Below are 27,746 nucleotides of genomic sequence, written 5' to 3'. Positions count from 1 at the left end.
CCAAATTTATCAGTGTCAAATAATTTTGCTTATTTTAAAAACTGAATACAGCCTATGTTGGCGTATGAAACTTGTGCACAACCAGAAATGAACATATACAAAACTTCCTTAAAAATCAATCGCTGATGTCTCAAACCCCACCCTCTACACCTATCAAATAGACTGATTGCTCATATTTCCTGGCAGGTGAAAACAATGATTTACTAGATCTATCACCAAAGGACTGGAACCATGCATCTACTGTATGATGATAACAGTTCAGTAATCTGGATGTATGTTCATGCAATAGTTTTAAAGTCATCTACATGGTTTTAATAAAGCATCAAACGGTTTTCATACATGCTACTTTCATTCTCAACTGACAACTGCCAAGTTAATTGCTGCCACTTCAGCATTATCACTAAGAATACTGGGTAAACCTTTAGCTAGAACATCAAGCAATATATGTATTTTTCCCCTAAATTGTTACTTAATACCAAGTGGGGTTGACCATCACTAAAGAGATGTGAAACCGTACAAAGGCAAAAGCATGGGCATATTACAGGACAGTAGGACTGATAGACTTATTGGAGACTGACAGACAGACACCAGTGTTACTACAAAAGCCTTTAAAGAGTGAATGCTGTTTTCAGGTCAATGCTTTTAAGCCCATCTGCTTTCTCACCTTTATTTTCACAGTTTTACCACAGTTGTTATATGAGAGATGTTTTATCAGTGTAAGTACATAGCCACGCTGACTTTGTGAGACAAGTAGATATTCTTCAGGACATTTTCCACATATGAAAAAATGTTTTCAAAGCTGCAGGTACAGTGTGAAATTGTGATTTTGATGATAAGCTATGATAAGTTATTATGCCTTTGGTTTCATTATGCTATTAAGTGCAGCTTGTTTTTCCAGGTTTGCCAGAGATTACTGCTAAATTAGCACAGTGACAGCGTGAAGCTTGTGTGTGTGTGTGTGTGTGTGTGTGTGTGTGTGTGTGTGTGTGTGTGTGATAGAGAGAGGGAGAGAGAGGAGAGAAGGGGGACGGCTGGTATGGGAGAGTATATATACTCCTCAGGTTATATATAACCTGAGGTAAAATCCTTTAGGATTAGGAAACCTACCAGTTTCATTGCTGTTTATATTTACCCAAATAGGGGGAGGATTCCAAAATCCAATTCTGAGCTTGGAAGAAAAGTCAACAATGGTAAAGACCTTAATTCAGTGTCCTGTTAATAATTTTCTAGTGGTGCACTTTAGTAAGTCAAATGATTTTATGTCTTCAGTTATTTATACCCTAAAGTTCTAGTTTCATAAATAAAGAGTGCTTTAGTATCACCTGAACTGTCTGAACAAACTCAGTATCATCTCTGAATACAGTATTGTTACATTTTAAAAGTTCTTAGTTTCAAAGTCTGTTGTATTCACCTTTCTCTCAGTCGTTATTTCTTGACTAGCCTTCTCTTCCTCCCCAAATAACGCAGCGTGCAACTTTGATATTGGCCAACTATAATGTTCCTCACACTATTTTGTTAACATATGTGCAAATATATCTTTATTGAACAACTAATATTAATTTTTTTCAGCTAAATTAGGATTATGGCACAAAGTATTATCTGTGCTGTAAACATCATGGACTCATCACAAATTGGAAGGAGGGGGAAAAAGGCTCTAGGGACTGCAAACATTTCTTATAGAACCACAGCTGAGCTCAAGATTCCAAGTGGATTTTGGAATGGATTTACATTCAGCATACGTTCACTGTGCTATTGGTGAAGCGCAGTTTTACGAGAAGGTCATTCATAAAATCATAATTTGTAAGGACTTGGTTATTTTAAAAACCAGTGGCCTAATAAAAGCATGCAGTAACTTAAAAAATATATCTATTATGCGGCATAATTAGGTCTTAGTTACCAGTGTTGGTATAGCTTGATGAATCACTGTACAAGCAAAAGGGATCTTATTGCCTCTGATTGTACTTTCGAACAAAGGGCACGATATGCCTAATTCCTGACTGCTACAAATCACATTTTAAAACATTTTGTTTGTGTGTTTGAAATTACCCCTGAAAAAAGCAGCAATTACAAATACCCTTGTTATTTTGCCCCCCCAGGAAAACATCCTCTGGTTGCTTCTCCCTGTCCTTCTCTTCAGTAGGAAGCAACAGGAAGAAGCCTGGGGAGCCTGGGTTTTCCAGAGAGCTTGTGACCAGGTAAGTCTGCTCTGGCAATTCACAGTTTGTCTGCATAAACTGTAACATGTCACATCATGAATCAAAGTTCTAGTTTATAAAATAAGGGTAACTTATTTTATAAGTAACTTTAACAGCAGTAACTTTAACAATTGGGGTTGCACAGAAGAGCTCTTGACTTCTCTGTGTACATTCTTTCAGGAGTGAATCCTTTCCCCATTTCAAGTATCCCTTTCTATCTGTAACTCTGCAATGAGTTAAGAAAGGGGGAAAAAAACCCTCCCCATTTTTTCTTTATTGAGCACAAGCGGCTGCATTGTCACCCCCCCCCCCACCATGTTATATGAAATGAAAAGGCTGGGCAGATGAACAGATTCCCCAGGTTTCCTTTTTTTCTAATGGGCGCTCAAAGCTTCACTCTCAACCTAGTGCAGACTCTTGGGAATTCAAGTGTACCGTGGCATCTCACACTGCTCACAGCGATTTAGTGCGGGGTGGTTCAGAAAGGTGCAGCTATCACAATTCCATGGAGCCCCTTCATAGTCTTCATCTCGGGGTTGTGTCCGAGGACTCTGTTTGGAGCTACTTGGATGCTCTGAGAGAAGTTAGGAATAAAAGAGAGAAAACAGAAAACAGAGTGAATTTTTTTCTAAGTATCATCGAAACGGAAATTCAAAATTACCCCCCAAAAGCAAGGAAAGTGGTATTGTGAAATGACAAAGCCAGTAGTATACATAGCTACTAGAAATGCAGAACTAAATAGTAAGTTTATGATATATTTTCTACTTTGTTCTCAACAATTTACTTTTTTCCTACAAGTAGATAGAAGTCCAGTACAGACTACCTTCCAAGTTAATCATCTCTCGATAGTGGACAGTTATGCTATATTCCAGCCAAGTGAAAACAATGAGAAATGTTATATAGCATGTTAAATTAGTTCTGAAGTTTTCCCTCACAACTTCGGCCCGCCCATGACTCCACCCCCCCGTAGTACTAGTCATACTATATCAAACATTGATTAAATGTGTGCCTTCTTCCATGAGACTTTCAGCTCCACAATATGCATGTTTTTAATCATAATGACTTATAAGTGGTGTGACAGTTCATAAAAAACATTCTATCATAGGGTGGATGGGTATGTCGATCCTTTGATAAATTCAAAATAGCTGTCCCTGTTTTACAAATTCAGGTTTTTCCAGGACCAGAGGTGTAGCTCCAGGAACAATCCAATCCAAAGCCCACAATCCTTCACCATTCCCCAATCCCAAAAACCTCCCCTATTTATCTTAAGAGGCTTGTAGTAGTGGGGGGTGGGGTGGATCTGGCCTTAAGGAACAAAGTCCACCTAGGAGAAGCTTGCATTTCTCCTCCTATGCCTTTGAGAGGCCAAAGGTCTAGCCGGTCTACTCCAGGAATGCTTATCTAGGCCATTTTCAAAATGCAAATTTCAAAGGTAACTAACTCTCATCAACAAGAAAAAAATAAAGGGGGGCTAGGTAACAACATGGAACTTGGCTTGTCATACAGACCATAGAGTCAATTTGACTAGAAGTCAAATAAGATGTTACTATTCCTGTTACAAAATTTGTCAGCAAGAAAATAAGTTGATATGATGAAACTTTAAAGGTAAATGAGATGAGAGTTTTTAGGTGAACTCTTGAGGAATAATGTTTTAGGACTGCCTACACAGAACAGTTTCTCCAGATTTTTGGTAACTTTTGAAACTGCTAAATTAAGCAATGGGAATTCACTGAATATTCGGATCATTTCCAAATAAGATACGAGAACATTAACTGCTAAACAAGTCTGTTTGCGTTCACTGGACATGTCTTGGGACCCACTAAAGAAAGAAATTAATTAGGTTATTAAAGAAAGAAAGTAGGTTATAGGATATGTTCATAGTTTGTCATACCAGCATTTCCTGACTGGCAAACAGTTCATAATTACTTCTTAGATTTTGCTAGAAACCAAGGCTTTAAGGTTACGAATTCTAATTAAAATATGTAAGTAAAAGTACTAAAAACTCATAAGGAAAAACATCTTTGTATGCAAGGAAAAAGAAGGGGCATAAGGAATGAAAATGTGTTTTGTTAAGAGAACAGAAAGTAATTTGTCATAAAGCTGGTTATTTCTAAACGGGAAAGAAAATAAGGGAGAAATTAATACGAATATAGAAAGTTGTAGAAGGTTTGTGAGAAAGGAATTCTATGGGTGGTCAGGACTAAGATTAAATTTGAGCGTGTAGCTGATTCGCTTTGTTATGAAGCAGAAACTAACACACCATTGTAAAGCAGTTATGCTCCAATAAAGATGTTAAACAAAATAAAAGTACACTAAGGAAATCTTAACAGAAAAAATGTAATACTTTAATGTTAAGGTGCAAAACCTGAACTTGCTATCTCTCTGTTAAGAGTACAAAGTTTTCTTATAATATTAATCTGCTTTTGATAAGATATTGTAAAGTCCAAAACTTTCAAGTTGAAGTTGTTTTTTATTTATTTACTTGGCCTTGTTTCCTAGATACTATTATTTTTAGAGGACTCTGTCCCATATGGTGGCCACTAGAAATGCAGCCACTCTGAACTGAGGTGTGCTCTAAGTGTAAGAGGAAGATTTAGTATGAAAGAATGTAAAATAAAATACCTCACTAATTTTATATTGATTTCATAGTGAAATGTTATTTCACTTTTCTCTTTTACTTTGGCTAATAGAAAATTTTAAATTATGTACGTGGCTTCAACTGTTATTTCTATTGGACAGCACAGCCTTAGAAACTCAGTAGAGAGTAATTTCTTAAGGGCAAAAAAAAGGTTGGCCTTTACTTATGAGAACTCTACATGGGTTAACACGTGTGTTTGGACATTTTGCACAAACTCCAGACACACAAGTACAAACCATCTGCAGCTGCTGCCTGGGTGTCATGGATGTCCTCCTGTACTCTGGAGGTCACGCTAATTCTTCGGGCTTTCCTCTCAACTGTGCAGGTGTCTGATGAGTCTGCATGAGAAGAAGCAAAGCCAGGAAGAAGGGATCAAGCTGTGCATTAGAAGAGCGGACAGGCTCACAAGGACCTTTCGCAGAACACACACAGTTGAGTATTTACTCTTTTACCTCATGCTACCTTTAGTTCTCCCATGAAGGTAAGTCCCATATTTAATACTGCTCTTACAACCTATCCAGAGCAGTGGATAAGGTGGTATCCACTTTTTCCATCCTCTCTAATTACTTGGAATAAATGACTTATTTCACCAGTTTCCCACTTTCTAGTGAGTTAGGGGTGCAAACTCAGTATAATTAAATGTCAATATGAACACAAAATTCGGGAGATGATACTTTAGCAATTCCCTGATTAAGCAGTAGTTACTAGAAAATTATGGGTTTAAAGTACACCACCCATATAAGGCTAACCCAAGAACACATTGCATTAATGGTAACAGTAAACCATAATAGCAGTACTTGAAAAATCAGAACCAACTCAAAGTAATACTATATACTGATAATACATACTCCCCAATCTTTCCTAAATTCCAGTTACCTGTGTGTGCGGAAGCCTAGCAGACACTTCACAGCATGGACTGCAGGCACACCAATTACCAATTTCTTGCGAGAATACTGTTTCTATTAATGTATAGGCAGTTAGTAAGTAGCGTTTTGTATTAAGTAAAAACAAAAAATGGCAGACTTCATATGATTTACCCTTAAGAACCGAAGAAAGATCTTACATTTTGTAATCAGTTTGGAGCCCATAAGCAGCCCTCTAGTACAACCTACCTTTGGAAATCAGTGCTCCACAATCTTAAACACTGTTATCAGAGTAAAACAAAAGCAGAGTGAACATCTTAGGCTCCAGAGAATAGACTAAGGTAAAGTTCTACTTCTTAGAACTGTTAACCACTTTTATAGCATCACATACCTACCTCCTTCTCGCTGACTCTTACAACAACCCTGTACAGAAGCACCGCTCTGGATCTGAACAAGGTCAGGTGGCCAAGACAACCAGGACCAGCGCTCAAGTTAAGTTGTACCACACCAAGGTCAGTGCTCTCGCCACTATGAGTTACCAATGTCAAGGTTGGGGGTGGGGGGACAACTTTCTGAATCAGCTGAGGCAGCTTATCACACACACACTTGCGTTGCTTAACTACAAAGTCTGGTCCAAAAAGATTTCTCAGTCTCCCTTTCTGTCTTTCCTTCTTTCTCTAATTATCACACTTATTATTCAGATAAACATCTATATTCCACTTGGCTATTCTAGGTCTTCTGCATTTCCATATGAATTTTAATTTCTACCAAAAAAAGAAAAAAACAGTAAATCTGGTATTGCACCAATCTGAAAAGAATAGCTACCTTAATAAAACTGATTTAATAACAGACATGGTTTATTTAGGTCTTCTTTAATTTCCTTTGGCAGTGTTTTATAATATTCAGTGTACATATCTGGTGAAACTTATTAGTGTCATTTAAGTGTCATTTTTTGGATGGTATTGTAATTATCCTTTTATTTCCACTTTCCAACTGTTGGCTAATATATATAAATATGGTTTTTGGATCCTGACCTTATATCCCAAAACCTTGTTAAATTCGCTTATTAGTTCTAATTTTTGGTATCCTTAGATTTTCTTTGCAAATAATCATGTCATCTGCTGAATTTTATCAGATGGTTTTCAGTATCTAATGAAATGATCATATGCTTTTTCTCCTTTACTTTCTTAATATTGCATTCCTGAGGCTAAACCCAATTTGGTCTATTGATCTGTAACTTTGTTTTCTTTTGGGGAGGTAGGTAATGGCTATCAGGTTTTAGAATCACGGTCCTGCTGGCTACATAAAGAAAATCGGAAGCATTCCTTCCTCTTATTTTCTCAGAGTTTGTATGATTGGCATTATCTCTTCCTTAAATATTTGACAGAATTCACCCACTGGTGCAACCATCTGGGTCTAAAGTTTTCCTTCTGGGAAAACTTTTGATAATGGATTCAATTTCTTTAATTACATATATAACTAGTTATGTTTTCCTTTTCATCTTGTTCTCAGTATTTTTCAAGATGTGTCCATTTCATCTACAGTGTCGAGTTTACTGGCATAAAGATGTTCACTGCATTCCCTTATTTTAACAGGTAGCCTCATCTTTCATTGCTGATTTTGGTAATCTGTTCTTCGAGATCAGTCAACCTGAGAGTTTACTGACTTTGTTTATCCTTCAAAGTTTTGGCTTTTTTTGGCTTTGATGCCTTTCTCTGTTGTTTGTATTTTCTGTCTCATTGATGTTTCTTGTATTTTCTTTCTTTTCACTTCCTTTGTTCTATATTCTTAGGGTAGAATTTTATGTCATTGACATTAGATCTCCTTGTCTTATGTGAGCACTGAAGGCTATAAATTTCCTTCTAAGCACTACTTTAACTGTTGTAAAGAATTTGGCCTTGCTCAAAGAAAGCTCTAGCTTTGGCCCCAGCTCCTGGCAGATAACCTCTAAAATCCTGAAATTTCTCAAGAGACAGGAGTGTCCTTGTTAATTATGGTGGGCCCTTCAGACCAGAGAGTTTATGCTAATAAGGTGGCTCACAGTGGACATATCCCTTAAACAGGGTGATTCCTCCCACAGCCCTTGAATCAATTAACCGGATTACCACTAGGCAATGCTTCCTTAGTAGATACAAATCTGGTACTTGGTAGTCATCCACTAAGGTTCTTTGTACCATTTTTAGACAGCAGTAGGCTATTTTAAATGCAGAGCAGTCAAAACATCCACAGTATTGGCTTGGCCAAACAATTCATTCAGGTTTTTCTGTAACATCTTACAGAAAAGCCTGAACGAACTGGCCAACCCAATAGTATTAAACAATAAAAAGAACATGTACTGCATTGCCACCTATAAATGAAATCCTTAAAACACTCTGTACCGAGTGTTGAACACAAAGCTGTTTAGGTTAGGTAACATTATTTTGTGTAGAATTAAAATTCTCTGATTAATCAGTTTGATGTGATTTTAAAACGTTACCCCTGTAGGTAACTTTTGTAAGTAAGGCCTTCTCCAATATTGTATGTCCTCATGACCAACCTACCTTGAGTTCTTTAAACCAAAGAGGATTAAGATATGAAATGCATACTTGACCGCAGGCTTGAGAAGTATAAGAATGATTTTTTAAGATACTGCAATGCTAGTTATACATTTGGTACATAAAACTCAAAAGATTTAATACCACACAGAAATGATTTAATAACTATGCAAAAGTGATTCCTCAAATCTTGGTCATGTAGGATTTCCTTTGTCCTAGTCCCAATCTAAGTGTTATGCCCGCCTGTTGAGTACACAAGGATTCTTTTCTGTTGAGTACACAAGGATTCTTTTGTGGCCTGTCAATTAAATAATCGTAGATCTACTGCAGATCAAACTTCCCATTCTAAAATAAAACCTTTAAAATTCCCATTACACTGTAAGAATTATCTTTTAGGACTATAGTTTTTATAATGCTGAGTAAATTTAAACTATATTATATACAGTTTCCATTTATTTGGGGGGAAGGGAGACAACAGAGCAGAGTAGAAGTTGTTGAGCTCACCTGCTCTCACCAAGCCACCAAAATCACAACAAAATGCTGAACAACAATCAACAAAAAACACTGGAACCTACCGAAAAAGATATTCTACGTCCAAAGGCAAAGAAGAAGCCACAAAGAGATCGTAGGAGGGGCACTTTCCCCATATAATCAAATCCCATACCCACCAGGTGGGAGACCCACAAACTGAAAATTAATTATATGGCAGAGGTTCTCCCAAAGGATGAGGGAATGTAAATTGGTATTGCCACTGTGGAAAACAGTAAGGAGATTTCTCAAAAAACTAAAAATAGAGCTACCATACAATCCAGCAGTCCCACTCCTGGGCATAATCTATCTGGAGAAAACCATACTTCAAAAAGATACATGTACCCCAATGTTCACTGCAGCACTATTTGCAATAGCCAGGACATGGAAGCAACCTAAATGTCCATCGACAGACGAATGGATAAAGAAGATGTGGCACCTATATACAATGGAATATTAATTACTCAGCCATTGAAAAGAAACAATGCCATTTGCAGCAACATGGATGGACCTAGAGATGATCATACTAAGCAAAGTAAGTCTGAGAAAGACAAATATCATATGATATCACTTATATGTGGATTCTCAAAAAAGGGTACAAGTTCACTTATCTACAAAATAGAGAGTTATAGATAGACGTAGAAAACAAACTTGGGGGTAAGGAGGGGAGGGATAAATTGGGAGACTGACATAGACAGACACACTACTGTATATAAAATAGATAACTAATAAGGACCTGCAGAGGGAACTCTACTCAATATTCTGTAATGGCCTATATGGGACAGAATCTAAAAACGAGTGGATATATGTATGTATAACTGATTCACTTTGCTATACATCTGAAACTAACACAACATTGTAAATCAACCATACTCCAATAAAAGTTAACAAAAACAAAACTCATGGGGATCAGAAACCAAAAATCTACAACAGATACACAAAAGAGAAAAAGCAATCCAAACACAACACTAAAGATAGTCATCAAATCACAAGAGAACAAAAGAGGAAAAGACGTGCAAAAACAAATCCAAAACAATTAGGAAAATGGCAACAAGCACATACATATCAATAATTACCTTAAACGTAAAAGGACTGAATGCTCCAACAAGGAGACACAGACTGGCTGAATGGAAACAAAAACAAGACCCCTGTATATGCTGTCTCCAAGAGACCCAATTCAGTTCTAGGAACACAGACTGAAAGTGACAGGATGGGAAAAGGTATTCCATGCAAATGGAAGTCAAAAGAGACCCAGAGTAGCAATTCTCATATCAGACACAAGAGACAAAGAAGGACACTACATAATGATCAAAGGACCAATCCAAGAAGAAGATATCACAATTGTAAATATCTATGCACCCAACATAGGAGCACCTTAATAAGGCAAATGCTAACACAGCCTTCAAAGGAGAAATTAACAGTAACACATTCATAGTGGCAGACTTCAACACCCCACGTACATCAATGGACAGATCATCCACACAGAAAATCAATGAGAAAACACAGGCCTTAAGATGACACATTAGACCAGATGCACTTAATTGGTATTTATAGAGCATTCCATCCAAAAGCAGCAGAATACACATTCTTCTCAAGTGCACATGGAACATTCTCCAGGCATGCTGAGCACAAACTGAGCCTCAGTAAATTTAAGAAAATTGAAATGATATCAGCATCTTTTCAAACCACAACACTATGAGATTAGAAATCAACTACAAGAAAAAAAGTGCAAAAAACAAACACATGGAGGCTAAACAACATGGTACTAACCAACCAATGGATCACCGAAGAAATCACAAAATGCTTACGGACAAATAAAAAAAAGCACAAAGATCTAAAACATATGGACACAGCAAAAGCAGTTCTAAGAGGGAAGTTTATAGCAATACCATCTTACCTCAGGAAACAAGAAAAATCTCAAACAAACAACCTAACCTCACACCTAAAGTAACTTGGAAGAGAACAAACAAAACCTAAAATTAGTAGAGAAAGAAATGAGACAAAGAAAAAATAGAGAAGATCAATGAAACTGAAAGCCGGTTCTTGGAAAAGGTAAGCAAAATTGATAAACCTTTAGCCAGACTCATCAAGATAAATAAAACTAGAAATGAAAAAGGAGAAGTTACAACAGACACCACAGAAATACAAAGCATCCTGAGACTACTACAAGCAACTCTATGCCCAAAAAATGGACATCCTAGAAGAAATGGACAAATTCTTAGAAACGTACAATCTCCTAAGACTGAAGAAATAGAAAATATGAAGAGACCGATCACAAGCACTGAAATTGAAAGTGTGATTAAAAATCTTCCAACAAACAAAAGCCCAGGACCAGAGGGCTTCACAGGCGAATTCTATCAAACATTTAGAGCAGAGCTAACACCCATCCTTCTCAAACTCTTGCAAAAGATAGCAGAGGGAGGAACACTCCCAAACTCAATCTACGAGGCCACCATCACCCTGGTACCAAAACCAGAGAAAGATGTCACAAAGAAAGAAAACTGCAGGCCAATATCACTGATGAACATCGATGCAAAAATCCTCAACAAAATACTAGCAAACAGAATCCAACAGCACATTAAAAGGATCATACACCATGATCAACTGGGATTTATCCTAGGGATGCAAGGATTCTTCAAGATCTACAAATCAATCGGTGTGATACATACATTAACATACTGAAGAATAAACCACATGATCATCGCAATAGATGCGAAAAAAGCTTTTGACAAAATTCAACACCCATGTATGATAAAAACTCTCCAGAAAGTGGGCATAGAGGAAACCTGCCTCAACATAACAAAGGCCATATATGACAAACCCACAGCAAACATCATTCTCAATGGTGAAAACCTGAAAGCATTTCCTCTAAGATCAGGCACAAGACAAGGATGTCCACTCTAGCCACTTTTTTGGAAGTCCTAGCCACAGCAATCAGAGAAGAAAAAGAAACAAAAGGAATCCAAATTGGAAAAGAACAAGTAAAACTGTCACTGTTTACATCATACTATACATGGAAAATCCTAAAGATGCCAGAAAACTATTAAGAGCTCATCAATGAATTTGGTGAAGTTGCAGGGTACAAAATTAATACACAGAAATCTGTTGCATTACTATACATGAATGAAAGATCAGAAAGAGAAATTAAGGAAACAATCTCATTTACCATTGCATCAAAAAGAAGAAAATACCTAGGAATAAACCTACCGAAGGAGGTCAAAGACCTATACTCTGAAAACCATAGGGCACTAATGAATGAAATCGGAGATGACACAGAAAGATGGAAAGACAGACTGTGTTCGGATTTGAAGATTCAATACTGTTATAAATGACCACACTACCCAAGGCAATCTACAGATTCCATGCAGTCCCTATCAAATTACCAATGACACTTTCCACAGAATTAGAACAACAAATTTTGAAATTTGTATGCAGACACAAAAGACCCTGAATAACCAAAGCAATCCTGAGAAAGAAAAACGGAGCTGGAGGAATCAAAGCTACAGTAATCAAGACAGTCTGGTACTGGCACAAAAACCGAAATATAGATCAGAATAGAAAGCCCAGAGATACTCACACACCTATGGTCACCTAATCTATGACAAAGGAGACAAGGATATACAGTGGAGGAAAGACAGTCTCTTCAGTAAGTGGTGCTGGGAAACCCGGACAGCTACATGTAAAAGAATGAAATTAGAACATTCTCTAACACCATACAGAAAAAGAAACTCAAAACAGATCAAAGACCTAAATCTAAGACCAGATACTATAAAACTCTTAGAAGAAAAACATAGGCAAAACCCTCTTTGACATAAATCACAGCGATATGTTTTTGGATCCACCTCCCAGAGTAATGAAAATAGAAACAAACAAAAAAACCCCCAGTGGAATCGAATTCAACTTAAAAGCATTTGCACAGCAAAGGAAACCATCAACAAAACAAAAGTCAACCCCCAGAATGGGAGAAAATATTTGCAAATGATGCGATCGACAAGGGATTAGTCTTCAAAATATACAAACAGCTCATGCAGCTCGATATCAAAATACAAACAACCCAATCATAAAATGGGCAGAAGACCTAAACAGACATTTCTCCAAAGAAGACATACAGATGGCCAAGAGGCACAGGAAAAGATGCTCGACATCACTGATTATTAGAGAAATGCAAGTCAAAACTACAATGAGATATCACCTCACACCAGTCAGAATGGCTACCATCAAAAAATCTAGAAACAATAAATGCTGGAGAGGATGCGGAGAAAAGGGAACCCTCCTACACTGTTGGTGGAAATGTCAAGTGGTACAACCACTGTGGAGAACAGTATGAGGTTCCTTTAAAAACTAAAAACAGAACTACCATATGTTCCAGCAATCCCACTCCTGGGCATACATCTGGAGAAAACCATACTTTGAAAACGTACCTGCACCCCAATGTTCATCGCAGCACTGTTTACAATAGGCAAGACATGGAAGCAACATAAATGCCCATCGACAGAGGAATGGATAAAGAAGGTATGGAAGATGTGGCGTGCGCGCGCGCGCACACACACACACACACACACACACACACACTGGAATATTACTCAGCCATAAAAGTCTTAAAAAATGATATAAATGAACTTCTTTACAAAATAGAAACAGACTCACAGACTTCAAAAACAAACTTAAAGTTACTAAAGGAGAAAGATGGTGGGGGAGGAATAAATTAGGAGCTTGGGATTAACATATACACAACTATATATAAAACAGATACTCAACAAGGACCTACTTATAGCACAGGGAACTCTACTCTGTAATAGAGTTCTGTAATAACCTACATGGGAAAAGAATCTGAAAAAAGAATGGGTATATGTATAACAGAACCAAATTCACTGTACACCTGAAACTAACGTAACAGTGTATATCAACTATACAAAATAACAATTTTTTTCAAGTTATTTTTTACAAAATAAATTGTATATCGTATTTTAGTTACCTTTGACCTCTAGGAGTTATTTAGTACTTTTTAGAAATTAAGGTTTTGGGGACATTTCATTATTGCCACAGTAACATCAATAGGGTAACTTTTAAAATGCTATCTCTAATGGAAATTTCTTCAGCTTTTTAGGTGAACTGCCAAGGAATTTTCATATTCATTTCTATGACGTCTGTGACATTTCCCTACTTACCTTTTTTAGGTGGCTTGGGTGGTACAACTGGACCAGGTTCTATGTTGTCATAAAAATTATTCATAGCTTTTGGATCAAAGTTACCTATAAAGAAAATAAAATCAGCAAGCATTTAGGACTTTTTCTCCTGTTAGTTGAAATTTTTGTTGAGGAAAATATGGAAATAAACATGTAAAAAGGGGAACTGTTTTTCCAGGGTTTCAAAAATCATTATACTATCCTACCCTTCTCCCACTGAAACTGTTTTACCGTTTTGAGAAAATACTCAAGCAAACTACCACTTCAGTGTCTTTCTACAATGTATGACCTAAAGGAACATTTTTCTAGCTATAAAGCTCATCTCTTTACACAGGATTAAATATGTGGCGCACATAGGGAGGTAAATGAAGAAGAGAAATGAAAGGATGACAACTGTTTTCTCTGTTTGTTTTGATTTTAATGAACAAAACCATGAGAAAGCTCACGTTTATGTCTTTCATATTAACCTTAAAATTTTATCCATTATAAATTCAAGTATGGAAGAAGCTACACATAAATTTACCAAGATTAATCAAGTTGTTATGATAGCAGCAGCTCAGGGATTCCTATCTTCAAGAAAAGGAGAATCTTAAATGTTCCCTACAGACTTACCAATAATAAAAGATGATATGCTGCCAATTTCAGAATAACAGATAGAACAATCTCACCTCTCTCAAAATGTTCACTCCCTGATACAGTGTCTGTTTCAGCCCCTTCTCCTGACATGACAACGGCAAGGTCAGTTTTGATCCAATGCCAACTTTGGGTCCTACCTTCACATCTGTGAACCCATCATCACAATCTGCCAGTTCTGCATAATTCCAGTTAAGCTTTGAAACTGTATACATGTTTATTTACAGAGGATGATATGTGGTACTGATAGTTCAAATATATTGGATCTCTTGATTTCTAGACCTAATTTTCTCCCCCAACAAAAGTTTTCCTCACCAAAACCAACAATGAAGCTGCTTTTCATCAACTCGCGCACTGATTTGTATCTAATCTAAATGCCCTGCCCCCCAAAATGTCTAGATTCCTTCTCTGGCTTAAAAATTTAGGCTGAAAACTCAGTATAAAATTTTTCCACAGGATGGAGGAGTACAATTTAGTATAAAATGGATATATTTGGACCCCTTATGAAGGGAGATTTAGAACTGCTTAAGCACCAAAAAAGAGCTCTTTGTTGCCCAACAGACACCAAAAACACAGCTCTGCGTTTATAAAACCTCAGTAACAGTTTTCCTTGCAGGTACTATACACAAATGCTTTTAATCCATTTAGATATGCTATTTTTAAATAAGTTTCTGAAAATAATTCCTGTGATGGCTCATGAAAGCCACAATGCTATTTCATTTATTAACTAGATCTTTTTATGCTTTAAGATGCTGCATAAGTATTTCTTCAATTACTTAAGTTACAGCTGATGATCTAATTTCTAGGTCCCATAAGGCTTACTAAAAATATCCCAACCAAATGTTTCAGTGTTTCTTGTTTAGCTTCAAAGAACACATTAAGCAAAAAAATTGATGCAACCTTCTAATATAGTAGCAATAGTTTGTCTAACCCCCACGCAGTAGTTCTTTCATTGCTTAAAGCTACTAGGCTGTAGAGTCCCCTAGGCTTCTGAAATTAACTTCAAGGGTACCCAACCAGATTGCTCAACTTTCACATGGAAATGTGCTTCTGTCTATTGTTCACAGAGTTCCGTATCTTTTTGGTTCCCCTGCTTCTACTGTATAATCTTGCCTTAAAATGGCAACGGGGTACTTTAAAATACAGTAGAAGCTCTCTTAGCTGCCATAATTAAGAATAGTTAAGTGGTGGTGGGGGAGGGGTGGCTGACTAAAACGGAATTCTTAAGAAAAATTACACGCCAACTTTATTATTTATTTTTGGCTGCACTGGGTCGGTTGCTGCGTGCAGGCTTTTTTCTAGTTGCGGTGAGCGGGGGCTACTCTTCTTTGCAGTGTGTGGGCTTCTCATTGTGGTGGCTTCTCTTGTTGCAGAGCATGGGCTTTAGGCGCGGGCCTCAGTAGTTGTGGCTCGCAGGCTCTAGAGCGCAGGCTCAGTAGTTGTGGTGCACGGGCTTAGTTGCTCCGTGGCATGTTGGATCTTCCCGGACCAGGGCTCGAACCCGTGTCCCCTGCATTGGCAGGCGGATTCTTATCCACTGTGCCACCAGGGAAGCCCAGGCCCACTTTAATGTAACAAAACATATAAACATAGCAATATTTTAATGTTGGACCAAGACCTTTTCTTTATGTATCTGTTGACCAGACTTCTTATATTGTCTTTCTTAAATTAACTACACCCATCATGATGATCTAAAGTGGGGGTGGGCAAACTTTTCCTGTAAAGGGCCAGATAATAGAAGTTTTAGGCTTTGTGGACCTGTAATACAGTTGTAAGCCCTCAACTGCTGTTGAAACACAAAAGAAGCCCCAGACAATATGCAGACAAATGGGTCTGGCTATGTTCCACTAAAACTATTTACAGAAACAGCAGGCTAGTTTGCTGCACCCTGATCTATAATTCCCTGTTTTGATTTTAGAATGGAGCAAAAAAGATACTTTAAGAACATTTGAGAATAGAATCCTCTGATTTTCCTCTGTAATCATTTTCAGTTGTTTACACCCATATCTAATTCACAGTCCCTATATATTTCTTTTTTAAGTGTTTGCCTTTGAGTCTTTAAAAAGCAGTTGCCTATGGCTTTCATAGAAGGAGCAGCTTCTCCTGCATTCACGTCAGTTTTGAAAACATTATGCCAGTTACAATACTTCTGTAATTTAAACGGGTTTAAAAACAGGCACAACTGACTCTTGGTAAGCAGACAGTTCAGCTGGTGCGAGCAATAGTACAGAGACGTGCCAGAATGCAGCCTCTCCTGGCTGTGCATTTTACAGAGGAAAATGAAGAATATCTCTAACCTGGCAAGTAGGGTAAATCAGAGTCAATTAAGCGAGCTTCTACTGTAGTATACTTCTATAAGACAGCCAAAAAAAAAACCCCAAAACAAAATATCTAAGATAGAGTTGAATGTTTTCATGTAACAGATAACATAAAAAACCGCATATGGAACTTATTTTTAAAGTGAGAAATCTGATGTTCTGATTTGGGATCCCTATTTTTACAGATAACTTAGATGACTTATCACATAATATAAATCTACTACGTTTTAGAATTAAACCCCAGCAATTTATAAAATATTCACAGTAAATGACTAAAAGAGGATAAATACAGAGTAACAACATAAAACAGTCTAAATGGTAAGAACTTAATGATGAAGTTGCCAAAGTAATACTATTTTTTGATCACCCAAATCTGATCTATGACCATGGAGTGAGGGATCTCTACCAGGACTGTGATCTTTTAAGAGAGTTTTTATCCATTATATCTGTAAAACCAAAATGATTGCTATTTAAGCAGCTTAAAACACCACACTATTACTTATGGTTTACCAAATAATCAAGTCTATACCTCTAGATTGAAGGAGGTCAACTTCTTTCAGTGTACAGTCAACATTTATCTGGAGTTGTCTGTTCATGCTTCTCAATCTTGTCATTTCCTCAGGCTAGTAAGAAAGGACCCAAAATAGCAATTGTGGGAAAGTCATTATCAAGCCCAACATTTAAGAACTGCTATTCACGTTAATCGTTCTGATTGGTTATTACCAAGAAAATGGCCCTAATCCGTTAGAGGACATGTTTAAGAAGTCCTGTATGTTTTTCAAGGAATAAAGTGGTGACATCAATATGGCCACATATAAACAAAATCTGCATATAATGTGGCGGGGCTGTAATACTACACTATGTTCTCTCATACAAATACTACCATATTTTAATCACAAAGCATTGAGAGTATTTTACGTCTACGTTTTCATGGTAAGGGAAACTAAGAATCAACCTTTTAAACAAGCAACGTCCACGATTTTAGTCTCGTCAAGGCTGGTAAAAATTACCACAGTACTAATTTTAATTAATGCTTATTAATTGTCAGGCACTATGTTCACCAGAATTCTCTCATTCTTTCCTCAAAACAATCTTCCCAGGTAAGTACTGATATCACCCCCAATTTATACGTGAGAAAGCTGAGGCACAAAGAAGTTATATCATTTTCCCAAGGTTATAAGAAACATAATTGATAAAGCCAGGATTTATATAGAGGTCTTCCGTATAAACTTATATAGAAATCTTTGTCTTTTTTTCTAGATCAAAGGAAGCTATTAATCTAGTACATGAAAATTTCAGAAACAAATGGATTCCATTCTTCCTCCAACTCTGTTTCCTTCTGCCTTGACCTTTCCAGCCCAGCCTACTCCCTAGGTCTTTCAGGGGCATACATGAGACTCTGAAATGTGAAGAGAGCCCTATTTTTCAGTTAAATAAAGCTTTTTGGAAGCTGCTACTTCCCTCGAGATTCTGAATTTCCTTACTATTTACATATATGTACAGTAAAAAATAAGAGTTTAGACTCCAGAGGCATGGGTACTGAATCCTTCAGCACAGCACAGCTATTAACCCAGTTACTCAGGTGATTTCAGCTACATGAAGTAAAAGATAAATATCTGCTATGATAGGAAGACAATACTGTTAAAAACATGTAGTTTTGCTAAAAACTAAATACAAAAGAAAAATAAGCAAAATGGGTTATCTTAATTACCAATAATGCAAAATATTATGCTGTTAGGACATATTATCAGAATAACTGGGAATGCCCATTACATTAGCAGGTGTCAAAAGTTTTAAATGATTTAACAGGCAGAATATAATAAGAGCTACAATCCCTTAGAATGCTAGGGGAACAAAAAAGTCATTGAGAAATATTTATTAGGGACTGCTTTCCTTTTCTCCTTCCTAGGTGCAAACCATGTGACGTTAACATGCAAAATGCTTACACCTTGTAATTAAATATTAAAAGTTTAAAACATATCTGAGCATTTATATTAAAGATAAAGCACTTGGTCAAGGGTTTCAAAGAGTGATGCTGTCTTCCTAGGAATATGTGAAAGAACCTATTCTTTTCTTTGTAGAATCACTGGGAAAGTACCTAAAGGAGCAAATCCTTCCTATGTATTTGCAGGGGGAAGGGAATGTTTCAGCCACAGCAGTCCTGAATAGTGAAGCTCTGTAACTAAGTATGGAAATATTATAATATACTTTATACTCAAGAGGCTACTATACATGGGCTTATAATAACAAAAAAGCTCTCGTCACCACGCTCATTTCCAAAGACAGTAGAACCACTGGAACTTGCTAAAACTAAGAGTTTATCTGTAAGATTCCTATGTCTATCTTCATAGCTTCTGATTGAGGGAAAAAAAGTTGTTTCTGAAACATTACTACCATTTGTCCAAAAGTATACGGTATTTTCATGGGGGAGGGGGTTTCAAGATTGGTTGTGTGTAATTCAGACTTGTTTGTAAAGTACCAGGATGTTTTATATCTGACCTTTCCAAGTAAAAAATTCTAAGCTTTTTTCCAAAAGGTGGCAGAAATACCCTGAGTCACCTGTTCCATCAGTTTAAGAAGTTGTCTCAGAGACCAAGGTCGAAGACCACTAATGTTCTTTCATGGTTTGGCCCCAGTTACGTGTCTGGGATTGTGGGTTGGTCCCAAAACCCAATTAATCAGGACAAGATGAATGAAGGGGAAAAAATTGTGGGAGGGAATAACTGGAAGCTCTCTGATTATTAAAATCTTATTTTTCCTTCAAGGTATAACTTAAATTTCCCCCTTCTCCATGAAAGTGTCCCATCTTTGAACCCTACTAGCAAAAACTAACATTTCTATCTCAGAACTCTGAAAGTACTTAATATCACTACTATTTAGTTGGCCAGCACTTCTGATTTACTGTCTTACGTTATCTTTTCCCGCTCTCTCTCTCTCTCTCTCTCACACACACACACACACACACACAAACACACACACACAAACACACACGTACAGGTTCACAGACAGATATATGTATGTCTTTTCACATACAGATGTTGTTAAGAGATGACATCTCCCACAGCATTTAATAAAATGCTTTGCAAACAGGAGACTGAGAAAACTGATGGCCGTTATGCATCCTTCACTTCTGCCCTCCTTGGAAAGGTTATTTCACTGCCCCTCTATAATCATCTGCAACTGCACATATAGCTGGTCACAAACCTGCATTTCAGTTTCATGAGGCACACAGGTTTCTAACCAATTTTTTTATACACTACTTGGTAAGAAATTAGTTTGAAACGTAAAGGAGGCAATATGTGCTTAGCAGCAAAAAAGTTAATTCTCTTGTATAATCCTACACAAGTGGGACAATGATAGTGATACCCATTTATTGAGCACCCACTTCACACCAGGCAGTTTACATATACTGCCTCTTTATCTTGACAATAATATTAAAATATACCTCTTATAATTCCCGTTTATAGATAGGGAAAATCAGATACAGAGAAGTTAGAACCAGTGAGTAAAGAGTTATTCTGGCTCCAGAGCCTATGTAGGCACCCTTTCAACTACATCATGGTGCCACGAATGAGCCTCTATGAACAAAAAGGGAATTATGACTAAATGCTTTATTTCTTAATTAATTTCCTACATAATATATACCCTTAATGTTATACATGTTCCTGAAGTTAAAAGGAAATCAAGTTTTTTCAAAGTATTTCAGATTTGTGTTATGTATATATATATATACCTAAAGCAGATTTCTCCAGTATCTTGTAAACAACATTTATTTTGTAAGAATACTATCTGTTGGGCATTGTATAAATTGTTTAATGTATATTATCTTACTTAATTCTAACAAAAATCCCATGAGATGGGTACTCCCCAGAAAACAAGCATAAAGGAAGTTGCTTATCCAAGGATATATGAGTGACACAGAAGGAGCAGAAAGAAGTAGGATTCAAATTCACACCTGCATTGAGAGCCCAGATCTTAACCACCATGTATAATTGTTCTTCAGCCACGCATTCCTATTAGTCTTCTATTTTACTCTAGGCCTGGCAGTGGAAACACATGGGAATCACACACTCAAATTTCTCACCTCTCAGATATTATCACCCACATGAGCCACTAATCTCTGAAGCTGGGTGATGGCTACACAGGAGTTCACTATACTATTCTGCTTATTTTATGTATGTTTGAAACTCTGTAACAAAAAGTTAAAAATAAATTATAGCATAGGGCAGCAGTTTGACTAACTTCCCTCTTTTTCTAAAGAAGTCTCATCAATAAAAGCTCTCGTGTAAAATCTGGTTTTTTTTTAAAGCACTGATCTATGCTACCTTAGACAATTCTCTACTTCCAACAACAAAGAAATCAATAGGGCTTTAGCAGGGATTATTATACAGCAAGAAGTTGCTAAAGAAAGTTTACATGGTTATTTTAGAGAAATGACTTCTATGCTAAGAAAATCTGTTTATACTCTACAAGTACCTAAAGGACTCCAAAGTGCCCACCCACCACTGGTGGATTCCCATTTGGGTTATGTTCTTCAATATCTCCCCCAATCAGAGGATATAATTAAGATTTTGATTGGGGAAAAAAATGAGGCATAGATGTGATTTACAGTATCATCTTTCAGTTAAAGAAAGCTTCGTAGGGCTTCCCTGGTGGCGCAGTGGTTGGGAGTCCGCCTGCCGATGCAGGGGACACGGGTTCGTGCCCCGGTCCGGGAAGATCCCACATGCCGCGGAGCGGCTGGGCCCGTGAGCCATGGCCGCTGGGCCTGCGCATCTGGAGCCTGTGCTTCCGCAACGGGAGAGACCACAACAGTGAGAGGCCCGCGTACCGTGGGGGGGGGGGGGGAAGATAGTTTTGTAATTTTCCATGTGTCTTAAGTAATTAAAACCCTTCCTTCTCACTTCTGATATTGACTATACTTAGATATTTAGTCAATATTAGAAAAAATTCCATTACATTATTAAATATGCCTTTTTCTCAATAGTTAACTTCTCAGAAACTTCCACTGGTTCCCCATTACCAGCAGAATACAGTTCAAACACCTCCACTATTCTACCTATGCATATTAACCTGTTAAGACATCAGAAATCTCAGCTTAAATGAGGGAACTGTAAAGACTCCTTAAAGTCTGTCTTGACTTCAAGCCTTCATTACCTCATGCTCTTTTTCCCTTCTAAAATGCCTTCCCCTTTCCTCTATGCCTACATAGCAATACTGTACTGTTTAGTATTTTTAGGTTATGCTGTAATACTGATTTTCATACAGTTATTAAATTAAAGGAAAAAGGTGAGTTCTAATAACCTTATGAAAATCAGATGAAAGCTAGAGACCTGCTTCCCATATAAACACACATATGAAACTCTGCATATAATTTCAGGGACTCACGGATCTCCTTTGAAGCCACAAACTTCAGTTAAAAACTTCTCTATGAGGGCATAGCTGCAGACATCCTGTCTGCAAGAGGCCTGACATATACACTAACTTCTCTAAACTTGTGCACTCTGAGAAAGAGATTACCCTTAGTTAAGAGACAGTAAGAACATGAGGAATGGCTCCATGAAAAAGTAGAGATTAAGTTCAGCCCTGAAGAACAGACAGCATTTATACGTATACACAGAGCTTCAGAAGACCACTGCAGCAGGAGCGTAATGTGAGCGAGCAAAAAGTGTATTGAGTATACACGGATAAACTAGCTGGTATGAGTTCTCTCATTACCCGTGAGCAGACACAGCACTTACCATACTGTATTACAGTTATCTACTGATGGGTCTATTTCTCCCACTAGCAGGTATACACTAAGCTCCTAGTATAGGACCACATTCATAAACTGTAAAAAAAATGCTTGTTGAACGAATCAATGTTGAAAGACGAAATGATAGGTTGGATCACAGAAAGCTTGTGATGTCACAGGATTTTAGGACACCTGTTTCCAATTTTTCGGAATTTTTAAAGAACTTTAGAGCTCACAAATATTCACCAACATGTTAAAAATATATTACCGAATCTTTTCATGAGAGCAGTTCCTGTTAGGACCGCTGTTAATACTATTATCTTAGTTTCTACAATTATTTACACTAACCAAATTGCTCTGCTTTAAAATATTCTATAGTCAACACTTTCCCAACATGCATATTCATCTTGATCTAACTCATGTGCATTAATGTACTTAGAAAAATAACTTTTAAATGTTTGAAAAATATATATACAATATGCTTAAAAGGATAAATGAATACATGAGAACAATGTATAAAATATTTGGTCAAGGTGTACTTTTCATTTCTATTCGGACAGAAAGCAATTTATAGTGAATGAGATGCTTTACCTTGATTATAACTGTATTTGAAAATAGTGATGAGTCTATGGAATTCACACGACAAAGAAAAATAAAGCATCAAATTATTTTGATGAGAAAAGAAGGCAGACGTCCTTCATCCATTGTTTAAAAAACAGAAACAAAACCAAAACTGTGCCAGGAACAGAACCTAAAAGAAAAACAAACACCCTGGACAGCCAACATGTCCACCTTCCTATCCATGCATCCTAATAGATCGTACTCACCGTTGGGATCGCAGTGGTGCAGCTGACCCTTCTGAGCCGTCTCTGCATCAGGTCATGCTCCATACTGTTAACTTCAGCCTTCAATTGCTCTAGCTCCTCTTTCTCAAGTTTCAATTGCTTTGCTAACCTCTCCATCCTTGCTCGCTGATGTAACAGCAAGGCTATAGCATTACAGATAAAGTCATTGCAGAAAGTAACATTGAACAAGTGACTGGGAAATTTCTATATGCATTGCTAATGTACGAAATACCTGTAAAGAACCCTGTCATTCAACTTCAGGTGACATTTACTCTCATGTCTTTCTAATGCTATTCTGCCTTCAAATCTGCTTTAATTTAGCTCTTGTAACTTCTGCCAAAATGACACCATCTGTACATTCCTCTTGTTCTACTGTACTTCATTTCCCCAAGATTCTCTTTAACTATACCTGTGTGCGTTTTAAACAGGCTCAAAACCAGGCATATTGAATTACAATCATAATTACTTTCCTTCTTATATACTGAAAGAATACTAAATTATCACATATCTTGAAACAAACTTTTAAAATACTCTATTCTCCTTATATTTAGTTAGGTCCACTGTGAACTAATCCAATAATGTTCTTCATTACCAATCCCACTTCTTATAAATATATTACTTATAAATATTACACCCTTCAGGCCATCCTCTTAGAAAATATTCAAATTTTTCACCTTGATAAACTTTAGTCCACCCTCTATGAATCTTTTTTTCCCACTCTGTAGTTTGTATTTTTGACAATATTGGTTTCACTTCTCTATATTTTTCTCCCAGTGAATGTTCTTCCTAAAAAAGAAGTCTTTTAGAGGTCACTATTATCATGCCTATATTTTTATATTTTAAAGCAAAGTCTGTAGATGATTCTGAAGCACTAACCCTATTCTTAATAGCAATGCTAGTGCCCAATATTTAATAAATACTAAACATTTAATTAAAATTAAACAGCTAATATAAATTATTTTATTTTGAATAGGAGACTGCCACCTCACCACAAAGATTAAATTTCAAAAAAAGGGTAAAATTACCTTGTGTATAGGCGTAGTCATCTGATCCAGAACTAGAACTTCTCTGATATTTATGGCTTCCCTTTTCTCCCCCAGAGCCTGGTATCACTGAAATGGGCTGAATAGGTTCTGGGGCTGCAGAACGTTCTTCTTGGTCCACTAAATTTAAAAGATTTTCAGTTGTTGCTCGGCCTACAGTAATTTTAAAAACTGTAGTTGGGTTTGGTATCATCCGAGGAGATGGTGATGGAGCGCAAGAAGGTCCAGTTGGCTGTGTATATGTAATATACACAGGATTGACACTAAATGGAGGTTTTGGTTGACTGGATATCCCTCTTGAAGGAGAACTTGAAGGTGGCGTGGTGGCTGTGTACAATGAGTGCTGATTCCGTGGAGATGGCTGATTACTGATAGGTGAAGGACTCCTATTAATTGCTGTCCCAGATCTCTGAGAGGGTTCGACTGTAATTTCTATCTTCTTCATGGATCCTTTGGGTAAGCTAGATGGTGTATATGGGAGATAGGCTACTGAATGACTTCCCTGTTTCTGATAGCTAGGAGGTCCTTGTTGATATGGATGGGGTGGAGTAGTTGAAGGACTAGGTGGCATAAAGACATGGGAACTAGGGTGGCCCAACTGGGATGGCTGTACTTGATGCTGTGGAGAGCTGAAGGGTGAAGGACATTGAGAAGGTGGTGGTGAATGGTAAGCAGGTTGAGGGATCTGCTGTTGTTTGGGAGAATACTGAGAAGGTTGATAGTTCTGTTGATGCGGATAAACAGGTAAAGGACGCTGGCTATAATGAGGCACTGGGCCCTGTGGTGAGGACTGCCATGGCGTACTCTGAGGAGTTTGTCTTCCTGATGAACTCTGAGATGTCTGTCTAATATAGATAGAACCAGGAGACCCATAAAGATTGCTTGGAATTTGTGGAAGAATTTGTAAAGCTCTTGGTACAGTCTGTCCAGAAGGGAGGTTCTGGGATACTGTAACAGTAATTGGATTTGTACTATACCGAGGTATGTGCATGTATGAAGGAGGTGGCGGTGGTGGTGGTGAAGGCCCTTGCATAGCAGATGGATTCATTCCTGTTTGAATGGAAGATGGCTGTTGAGGTGGCTGTGAAGGAGGAGTAGCTGCACTTCTGTTCTGTTCATTCATAAAAAATGGATTGTAGTTGGGAGTAGCAGCGACAACAGCTGGAGCTGAGTGTGGTTCCTGAACTAAACATATCAGCTGTTTGCCTGCTGCATGCTGTGGATCAATATGTCCATCGCTTGAGCTATGTACCAGTGTTCGACCACCGTTAAGTTGCACTCCATCTCCTGGGTGGTAGCTACTAGGAGAATGAATACCCAGGTTAATATGCAAAAGGCGATTTCTATTCATCCTGTTGTCATCTGGACTGTGGTATTCCATATATAAGTATTTGCTACTCTCCTGGGAAAGCGCGCGGCAACAGGCTTCAAGATTGTTGTTGTTCTAGGGGGAAGAAATGGTAAAAATAACATTGGCAAAATGGACAAATCGTAATAGTGGGAAGTCAAGCTTTGCCACAGAATTATGTAAATATAACTGTCACAGAATAAGTAGAGAACAGTATTTTAAACACAAAAAAGCTTTATGGTCATTGACCCTGAAAAGGAGATCCCAAACAATCCATATTATTTTACAGACATTTAGCTCACATAACTAGTACTACACTGCTACTGCTACTGCTACAGAAATGTAAAGTACCTACTAATGAACACTGTGACTCAACCCCAACTTTTCTGACTCCAAATCCAGGACTCATCTTACACTTGTTGCATCTCAACAAATTAAAATGCTGGGCTAATCTTGGATTCACCACACTTGCTGTAATATATAAGTATAAGTAATATCCATCATTAATATTTAAACTGATAAACATGAAAATAACCATGCATTAGTTTTCAAAAGGTAATGAAACCCCAAACAGAAAAAAGTTATAATAAAAATTCCTAAAGACTCAAAACAACAAAAATTCTAAAGCAGCCTTTACTTTTCGTTTAACCAAAGTTAACCCTATCTAACTTCAACTGTCTGTTTCATTATGGAAGATTAAGTTAAAAAAAGATATCAGTATAAAAACAAATCCACTTTTTTTTTTTTTTTTTTTTTTTTTTTTTTTTGCGGTACGTGGGTCTCTCACTGCTGTGGCCTCTCCCGTTGCGGAGCACAGGCTCCGGACGCGCAGGCTCAGCGGCCATGGCTCACGGGCCCAGCCGCTCTGCGGCATGTGGGATCTTCCCGGACTGGGGCACGAACCCGCGTCCCCTGCATCGGCAGGCGGACTCTCAACCACTGTGCCACCAGGGAACGGTTCCGTGACTTTGCCAAATTATGGTAATTTAACACAAAACCAGGTCTTCACTGCCTTAATGAAATTCATTCACACTCCCACAGTCTCAAAAGTTTTTACCCGCTCAAACGTAGCTTGGTAAACTTCCAAAATCTTTTAAAGATTTCAATTTTTTGAATTATATACACACACAAAGATGGTAAACAGCAAACTGACATTTTAGATGTTCCAAGTGACAGTAATCAAACTAATAAAAGGTTTCCTCTTTTGAAAATTTTAAGGTACTATAAGATAGTTTTCCATTAAAATTCAGAACTATTTTATTGGCCTAAAACACAATTATTCATTACCTTTGAGATAATCTATTGAAGTTTCCCAATTATCATGACCTTCTCCGTATTTCATAAATATATATACAGATATGCACATATACACATATTACTATATTCTAGGGAAAAGTACATTTTATATAAAAATGAAAGCAAACACTTCACTTCTGCTGAGAACCAAATAAAGCTAAATGTAAAACAGGACATAAAATGTTTTAATTTTAGAGCTGAGAGGACTCTTAGGGTTCCCATCTACTCCAACTCAACTCATTTACAGATGAGCAAAGAGATGCCTGGGAAGTTACATGACTTGATAACAAGCGCTTAACTAGTTAACTGGAGAGCCAGTTCTAGATTCTTGGTCTTCTGACTCCCAGTGCTCTTTCTACTATCACACAGTAATTTCAAGGGACAGGATGTTAGGCCAAAAGTACATTACTATACTGAAACTTTAGGAAGTAAAAGAAAATTCAGTCAAGCAAACCTTTGTAAAATGAATTCTCAGAAATTCAAAGAATTGCTTTATCAAAAACTCCATAATAACTTTTATCCTCCTTATATAAAACTTTTGATACTAAAATTCAAGTACTTTTTAAAATACTTTCTGAGCCAAGG

The 27,746-nt window shown here is 37.3% G+C and overlaps 1 protein-coding gene across 2 annotated transcripts in view; it reads right to left on the bottom strand.

The window, feature by feature from the left end:
* Positions 1 to 2,567: 2,567 nt before the first annotated feature.
* TAB3 (TGF-beta activated kinase 1 (MAP3K7) binding protein 3) overlaps positions 2,568 to 27,746 on the bottom strand; it is a 57,739-nt gene continuing 32,560 nt past the window's right edge. The window contains exons 3-8 of one of the 2 annotated variants that reach the window (XM_060138350.1): positions 24,500 to 25,961; positions 23,457 to 23,617; positions 17,425 to 17,518; positions 13,927 to 14,010; positions 5,070 to 5,171; positions 2,568 to 2,769 (exon numbers count right to left, since the gene is read on the bottom strand). In XM_060138350.1, coding sequence (XP_059994333.1) covers positions 2,621 to 2,769; positions 5,070 to 5,171; positions 13,927 to 14,010; positions 17,425 to 17,518; positions 23,457 to 23,617; positions 24,500 to 25,961 — 2,052 coding nt within the window. In that variant the 3' untranslated portion in view covers positions 2,568 to 2,620. Of the gene's footprint in view, positions 2,770 to 5,069; positions 5,172 to 13,926; positions 14,011 to 17,424; positions 17,519 to 23,456; positions 23,618 to 24,499; positions 25,962 to 27,746 lie in introns of those variants that run through there. The other variant, XR_009538534.1, reaches the window with a different exon arrangement.

The sequence above is a fragment of the Lagenorhynchus albirostris genome, chromosome X (assembly GCF_949774975.1).
Source record: "Lagenorhynchus albirostris chromosome X, mLagAlb1.1, whole genome shotgun sequence".
NCBI classification, from domain to species: Eukaryota; Metazoa; Chordata; class Mammalia; order Artiodactyla; family Delphinidae; genus Lagenorhynchus; species Lagenorhynchus albirostris.
Note: the sequence above shows the minus strand (reverse complement) of the source record. Positions and strands in the feature narration are given on the sequence as shown.